Source organism: Nelumbo lutea, chromosome 3 (assembly GCF_056320005.1).
Source record: "Nelumbo lutea isolate HS-2025 chromosome 3, American lotus-T2T, whole genome shotgun sequence".
NCBI lineage: Eukaryota > Viridiplantae > Streptophyta > Magnoliopsida > Proteales > Nelumbonaceae > Nelumbo > Nelumbo lutea.
In genome coordinates, this window is record NC_142686.1 from 24,872,056 (window position 1) to 24,880,685 (window position 8,630).

Sequence of the window (8,630 nt, forward strand, 5' to 3'; positions counted from 1 at the left end):
ACGCAAAATAAATTCAGGATCCGCACATTCAGTAACAATTAAATTCAGGAGACTTTATTAAGTTTATGTACTGCTTGGAGCTTTAGAAAAACAAAAATATAGATATTCCATACATAGAATTTGAGTGAATAAATAACTTGTACCAAATGGCACAAGAGGGAAAAAAGCCTAGTAGAAAAATATTGAACAGAAGGTGAAAGTCATATAATAGATAGAATGTGGAATGCTATTAGACAGAAGTCACAGGACAAAAAAGAATAACTGAAAAAATTAAAAAATCAAAGGGAATACTTAATGCCCATACTAAAACAGGAACCAAACAATGTTAACAAAGGGCTACTTATCTAGCTGGTACCAGTAGCAATCTGTAATTAAAAGTAGAGACTAAATTATGTGGAGTCGTTTGTATTCTTTTGTTCTTATTCTATTTAGTTCTCATTAGTTTTTGATTAGTCATAGTCAGTCAAGGGTAAGACTTGTCCTTCCATGTATTTTTTATACTTGTATATAAGAGAAAGTGGCTGAGTGGGCTGCAGACCTGCCTATGTTATTCTTCTCCCTATACACATGTCTCTTTCTCTCCACTGGTTCTCTCTTCTCACTCTATTCTCTCTCCATTCTTCTTTACTTCTTTCTTTTATTATTCTTTAGAAAACCAACCAACTACAAGTGGTATATTCTGTCTGATCTTTCTTTAGAAAATTACAAGCATCCACAAGAAGGGACTTACCAACAAAACAGATTCCGAAACTACAAGTACCTTCCAAGTAACCATCATATTATGTACTGGTTACCTTACACTCGAAAAACAAAAAAAGTTAAAAAACCAGTGGTGGGAAGAGGGATGCCATTAATGATACAATTGGGAAGCCTATGTGCCAGGGTGGAGGAGTTGGCCAACCACTAATATTTTCATACAATCTTCGTCAAGCTCTTTCAGCTCACATTTTCAGCACTTTTGGGAGTAATTAGGTTTCCTCCAGTCCATTAAGGAATCCTACATTAGCTGGCATATAAAGAGTTAAAGAAAAAGAAATAAGGCCTTGCAGGCTATTTTGTGATTTTCAGGATAGTTTGGAAGGAAAGGGAAACACGCATCTTTGACATTCAAATCATTTCTGGAGCTGGTAGTGTGCAAGGTTATTGAAACAACATGTTCATGACTTTCGGTTTGTAAAGAGTTCAGGATTTCCCTGCTCTCAATTTTCTGAATATGAATCTTCATATATGCAGCACATACAGCTGAACTAGTGAACTCACACTTTGGGTGCTTTGGAGCCCTATGTGCATCTGCGTGTTGTACAGGAATTATACCTGGAGCACATGCCTTAGTGTACTGGTGGTCTCACATGTTACTTAGGGTCCGTTTGGTTTGCAGTCGGAATCAGAGTGGTCTATTCCCATAGTTTGTTTTGTTCAGACGGGAAGGGGAATGGGAATTGGAATCAGCAGGAATGAGATTTCATTCCCAAGGGAGGGGCAGGTAATGGCCATTCCCTCAAATGGGGGAATGCCATTCCAGCAGGAATGGGAATGGGATTCCAATTCCACCCAACCAAACAGTTGGAATCAGAATAGCCCATTCCAATTTCGATTCCAGACCCCTATTCCTGTGAACCAAATGGGGCCTTACTGGATAAAATACTTGATACTGCATGGACACTTCTAGATGCACTTTATAGAATTAATACTTTCAGAATATGTAAAATGGCATATTTTAACAAGTTATACTATAAAAAATCTTCACATGCTGGAAATTTAATTAAATTTGGCATGACAGAAGTATCACCAAATGACATTTAGCTTCAAAAACCATATACAAAAGGATGATATGAGTATAGTATATTGGAAATCCGTACCTGTATCCATTTCCAAGATTTTATGAAATGGAGAGTCATAATCCCATTTCCCCCATGTATGTCTATGTCCATATCTGCACCATAGCATGTATATTGACATTGATACAAAGTGCACTTTCACAAAACCTATCCCATTTCTCAGAGGTATAGGTGCACACAGAAGATGCCTAGATATGGACATGGACAAGCATAAAGGAAACAGGGATATGACTCTGAAATTCTTCAAATCCAGGAGATAAAAGTAAATTTAAATAGCCCAGCTGATATGCCGAAAGAGTGCTTTTGTGGTTTTTTTGGGTCATTTACTAAAACACCCCCTATGGTTTCATGGATTTACTAAAACCTACCCTATAGTTTGTGTTTTACTAAAACGTCCCCTATAGTTTGAGTTTTACTAAAACATCCCTATAGTTTGCAATCAATTTACGTAATTGACCTTCTATTAGATGAAAGTGGAAAATGATAGTTTTGAGTTTTGACCTTAACATCCATTCAAATAAATGTAATCAAAAGAAAATGAAAATGAAAAATGCCATTTTTGCCCCCAGTAAGACACGAACAACTACTCTTTTTTGCTTTATTTGGTCAATTTTGTTTTCTATATGAAAAGGTGTTAGGGGTACTTTTGGAATAAATAGCCATGGGCCCATGCCCTTGAACATTTTCCACTCAGTTTAGGTGATCATGTTACTATTTTCAGATGGCAAAACAAATAGTTCTTAATGAAAGGTCAATTAAGTTAATAGGTGGCAAACTATAGAGGGTGGTTTAGTAAAATGAAAACTATAGGATAGGTTTAAGTAAATCTATGAAACTATAGGGGGTGTTCTAGTAAATGGCCCTTTTTTAGGAACACTAAATGCAATGGCTATACCTTACCAAATATAATGTAATTTCTAACATTTAATTTTCTAAGAAATATAGAAATGAAATGAAACAAATAAATTGGCTAACAAGGAGCATCAACTTGAAGACTCAATGGGTGCCAATATCAGCAAATGGCTTGGCTGGCATCTTAGCTGAGCAAGGGTTTATTAGAAATCTTATTTTTTGGGATTATTTGTAAGGGTAGTAATCACTACCCTATCAAAGGCTGTTTGTATTCTCTCTACTTATACAAATTTTATATTAATGAAAATTTAAAGTTATCCATCAAAAAAAAAAACAATTTAATTTTCTACATGGTAGGATTTGTTAAAACACACCAATTCTATATATAGAAGTGCCCATGTGGCCATGCCGTATACGCTGTAGAAGTTTCCAGGCAGTACCAGGTCTCACTTTCTACATAATGTCATGTCAAGACAGGTACATCAAGAATGTATATGTGTATATAAGCAATTCAGATCTCCCACCCACAAGAATCCTACCCACACAACACTACAGCTGTACATTGGGAACATCTCCCCATGAATGGTATTTTTTTTGTAATAATCCCCATGAATGGTAACATGCAAATACAGGAGATGTTCTCAATGTACATCTGTAGTGAGGCGTGGGTAGGTGTGGGTTGGGTTCTTGTGGGTATATAAGACCCTGGACCAATGAAAAGTGCCCAAATGCCAAAAACCTCTCCCCAAAGGATAAAAGGTACTAGGCTACTAGCCCTTTGGGGGAAAATTGGTGACAGATGAGACTCAATAACAATACAAGGTTGATCATAGTGTTAGGTATATCCCATGTGAAGGGGCCACACATTGAGTCAAAGTTCTCAAATGTAGGATTAACTTATTTTATATTATTCCAAATTTTGGAAAAGAATTCAATACTTCCTGCGGTTTCTTCTTTCAAAAATGACAAAAGTTGTAACTTTGAAATGTATGCAGTATGTCCCATCTGTCAGCCTCTCTGTTCAATAGGGTCCTTTATTCTTTAAGATAATGACATCAATGAGCAATGCCACATAAAAAATGTATATACAAATCCCATGCAAGGATAACCCATTATATGTTCAACAACATATGAAAATCTGAACAACCTAATAAAATGTTTAGAGACTTTCACTACAGCAGATTAGGCTGCGTTTGTTTGTGTTACAAACAACAAGAAATAAGTTTCCACCTCAAGCATCAAAAGAACATTATACTGCTGTTTCAATGTAAAACATGCTTACCAAATTGGACTCCTCTTCTTCAACAATAGTAAAGGAAAAATACAATAAAAAAATGAACTTCAAAGATTTCTCCTCTGTGACAGAAATAGACCATCAAGGTCTACCATGTTGGAAGTATAATTATACACCTCATGGGATGAATTCAGAAAACAATTTTCTTTCATAATAGTTTAACTAATCTGTAATTCATCCATGAATAATCAATTTCTATTTACCCCAATGAAACCAAGCATTTCTAAGCTTTTTTTTTGGCATATTTTGTCACCAATTTGAGGTCAGTATAGCATCAAACAAACTGATGATCGAACTCTTGCCTCCAAGGACATCAAAACCAATTGAATATTCCAATGTACTAGTCTTGTTAAATGGTGCTTGCTAATATGTCAACAATGAAGAAGTCCCTTCACTCTCATCTTAATGTGTTCAACTGTTCATTTGGGGCTGGTTTCTATCGACAGAAACTCAATATGAAATTCCAATAATGATATGATGTCATAATTAATGTAATTTCCAAACACAAAAGAGCACAAAAATCCATTTTCCTTCCATAAGCAGTTGCCCGTTGTTAAACTAAAGCTTTAAGACAGCACAGTTACAGAGATTAAAACTTTAAGTAGAAACCCAACAATATCAGAGCATTTAAGCACCACAGTTTTAGAAATACTTAAGAAAAAAAATGCTACTTTTGAAGTCTTTTTAAGCATAACTCTTTCTTGATAAATGGACTAGTAAAGTCAATAAAAACTCAAGATGATGGAAAAAGAAGAAAAATACCCCATGAGATTGATGCGGAGACGAAGGCTGAGTTCTACAAAGAGCTCAAACATCTGACCTAAATCAGCTGCGTTACCATGAGAATACAAGAGAGTCATAGTAGCCTTGGGATGCTTCACATAGGCGGCCACGATTTCATGGCCCCGTCTGGTCCGGAGCTTCAAGACATCGACGTCGTCGCGCCTGGGCACCTCCGGAATAATCAACCGACCGCCGCAGGATTCGTCACTGATCACATGGTACGACGGCGGGTTAGGAGGGAAGAAGGCGAATTTCGCGGCAATCGACGAAGTGACTCCGCCCATCTTCTTCGCATCAGAAACGTCGGATTCATAAAGCCACAGTGCGTTGATCTTTAGATCTCTGTTTTGGATCGGTGAGAGGTATCGAAACTCGGTGGCTCGTGTTGCAGGGGAAGCTTCGTGTTGAGGCTCTCTACAGGAGGGAATCTCCGCCTTTGAACGTTAAAAAGTCGCAGCTTTCCTGTTTCCTCTTTTCATTTTGGCTTTTTGCGCGAGTGTGTGTGACTGTGTGAGAAGAGAGGGAAGGACGGAGGAGGAGCCGAGGCTATCATTTGCTTTAGCTTTCACTCAGCTTTCGCTCCAGCCTCCTGCCTCCAGGACCAGGAGCAATGATCAGCGAACGCTACCGGCTACTGTTTCCTGTTTTTGTCGTTTTGACGTCAACCATTAACTAGGCGGGCCCGGATCTCCTGCACTTTTGTCCTACACTTTCCTTCACAGTGACAGCCTGACAGGTGTTCCATCACATGTCTATTATTCTCATTTACGCGCGTATAAAAGAACACTTGTCACAAAAATCAATGAAAATGCAAAAAAGAAAGCTTAGGAAATCCCCATTCACATTCACAGTGTCACACGCAGCGTGATAGCGGCTCGTAGTGCGTTCTACCGATTTCGGGAAGGAATGGGGACCACAAGACCTTAAAATTGAAAAGGATTATTGATTGGATAAGAAGATCAGAACCGTCCAAATCGTGGGAAATGTGAAGGTAGGATTATCACTACTCACTATTCAGAAGCGGTCAACCATGCACCGTTGGATATCTTATTGACGAAAATGGACTAACGTTCGAAAGCTGCTGACCGGTAATTACATCGATAACCAATAACGGCCGTTGCAAGGAGGACAACGGCTCGTGACGGTTAGTGCCGTTATTCACACACTATTAACTGAAACAGTGAAGGAAGATCCATTTCGTGGACTGCAGAGTTTGTTGATGCCGCCAAGAAGTTAAAGAAGTTACTCTCCAGTCTCTTCTAGTGATTCAGCTGATCATCTCTAGGATCTGCAAAGTGCAAACCCGATCCCTCGTCGGCATCTGGGGCGAATCGGATCCATTCTCTGAAATCCATCTGAACCTCGCTTCCATCAAAAGTTCTGGGTTTCAGGCTCTCAGTTATTCTTGGCGGGATGGAATTTTTATCTTTCTTCTCGGTGTGTGAAACATAACTGTCAATGCCAAGTTATCAACGAATTTTTAAAAAATTTAACCACGTGGCAAAGTTAATTAGAATAATAACATGGGGAAAATCTATGATATGGAAAAAGAATCTTTTCCGTATCGGATTAGATGGACCAATTAACATTGGACTTTCTTTTTCGGTGAATACGGTTATCGCAGGTTACCGGTTTCAAAAACAACAATTAAAATCACATTTAAATAGAAAATCATTAAAGGTAAGAAAGATGTTAACGTTTTCGCCGTTAAACATCACTAATCAAGTGAAGGTGATTGTGGCGAGGGTTTCTTCTATCCCACGTTTTCCTCCGTAAACAATCAACTTACTCGGCTACCTCTGTAACCTCGGTTGCGGAGAGCAATGGCTTCAGAAAAGAAGCTCAGTTCAAAAATTAGTCCTCAACATCTCCAGTGGTGAAAGTGGATATTGTCTCACCAGAGCCGCAAAGGTGTTGGAACAGCTGAGTGGGAAGACCCCATTTTCTCAAAGACTATGTACACTGTTCGGTCTTTTGGTATAAGACGTAATGAGAATATTGCATGCTACGTCACACTCAAGGGTGAGAAGGTGACGCAACTTCCGGAGAGTGGGTTGAAGGTCAAGGAATACGAGCTGTTGAGGAGGAACTTCAGTGATACTTGATGCTTCAGTTTCGGTATTTAGAAGAGTATCGATTTGGATATTGATGGAGCGCAATCCGGCCGGTTTTAGCTGTCAACAAATTCGCCTCTGAGCTGGAGCGTCGGGGAGCCTGAAACGGGAAAGACGAGAGAACTCCGGGGGAAATCCGGTGTGATAACTCCGAAGCTCAAGTCATTAATCTCTCAAAGGCAAAGTGTAGACCAGATAGCGTAAAGTTCACATACCTTGTTTGTTGGGGGCAGGGGGCAGGGGGCCTTTTATAATCACTTCGCGCACTCGCTCCGAGGCCCTTGTCAAGTCGGGTATGACTACCCTTGTGTCTGTCAATTCGAGCGTCGTCCTTTCTGCTAGGACAGAACCGTCACTACCTAACCGTCTCTCTAACTAGAGATGGCGGTGTCAGGAGGCGGTGACAGGTGGCCGTTTAGAGTGCGGCCGTCAAGCGTCAGATCCCAAGTCAGTCAGGTGCACTGCCCTTGGGTACGGACTTCCTCGGTGTCAGGCATAGTGCGGTTTACTTGGTTTTGGTGCCCTGAGGGCGATGTGGAGTGGTGATCGAGGCGAAGTCTTGAGTTCAGAGGTATGTTCTGTATTGCCAAGGTGGGCCAATTCAGCGAGGTGCGTCCCGAACTGCTACAAGGTAGGCCAGTTCAGTGAGGTATATCCCAAACTGCTACAAGGCATGCCAGTTCGGTGAGGTGTGTCCCGGACTTAGGCAGGCCAGTTCGGCGAGGTGTACCCGAACTGTTACAAGGCATGCTAGTTCGGTGAAGTATATCTCGAACTGTTACATGTAGGCTAGTTCGGATTACTGTGGTTTTAGGCTAAGGGTGAGTTCGGGCCCTTGGTAGGGAGTTCGGACTGCTGGTTTCTCCCCTTGGTGCTCGCGCCTTAGGCTTGCTTTTGTGCCGAGCTATCGCCTTTGCCACATGTAGCGTAACTGTGAGGTCGGGCCAAATCTTCCTTCATCAAGTATCAAGTATGATCCTTCAACCGGTATTTATGGTATGGACTTTTATGTCGTTCTCGAACGATCGGGATATCGCATGCTCGTCATCATAAGTGCAAATCTCATGTCGGGATCCATCACAAGGTCACAAAGGAGGATTGTATGAAGTGGTTCCAAGTGAAATATGATGGAGTGATCCTCAACAAGGCTCATACAATAGCAGCTTCTTAGGGAGATCCCCATTAATTTGGATCCCATTTAAGTTTTGGCAAGTTTTGTAGGCCAGGAATATTCGTTCAGTTTTATGCCAACGTCTTCTTCGCCAATAACTCCCCAAAATCTGTTGCTGCCATTGCATTAAAAGAGTTCACCACTAAAGAGCTGGTGAGCAGAAATACTAGAAAACCAAATAGATCAGCTGATGAACCAAAGGAGTTGAAGGGTTCAGTGTAAATGGTTCAAACAATAACAAAAGAGTTGAACAAAAGAAAAACAGTGAAAAGAGTGATGGATGGAAAGATCAGGCTACCCAACAGGGTTTAGCAGAAAATATGCCATAGAACAGAGGAATCCGACAAAGAGAAGTATTGGACGTCCACCTAAAAGGGTAATGAGACAAGCATCTCTGCCTCCTCCTGTATCGTCGAAGAGGGTGAGAGAAACGGTAGAAACAAAAGCGGTTACAGCAAAAGGAGAGCAGGAGAGCGAAAGCGAAGAAAGTTGCAAGAAGAGGAGAGTTGAGAGTGGGAGAGACAACGAAAGAGGAGGGAGAGCGGGAGAGATCTAAACAGTGGGCCCCATCAGGGTCA

General features: G+C 40.5%; 1 protein-coding gene and 1 pseudogene across 1 annotated transcript in view; one reads left to right on the forward strand and one right to left on the reverse strand.

Moving 5' to 3' along the window:
* The window catches only part of LOC148863699 (uncharacterized), a 31,068-nt gene extending 25,658 nt beyond the window's left edge, over positions 1-5,410 (reverse strand). The window contains exon 1 of the mRNA XM_088978195.1: positions 4,747-5,410. Within this exon, the coding sequence (XP_088834321.1) occupies positions 4,747-5,051 (305 nt within the window). The 5' untranslated portion in view covers positions 5,052-5,410. The remainder of the gene's footprint in view (positions 1-4,746) is intronic.
* Positions 5,411-6,456: 1,046 nt separating this feature from the next.
* On the forward strand, positions 6,457-8,052 carry LOC148863700 (large ribosomal subunit protein uL5 pseudogene; annotated as a pseudogene).
* The last annotated feature ends 578 nt before the right edge of the window (positions 8,053-8,630 follow it).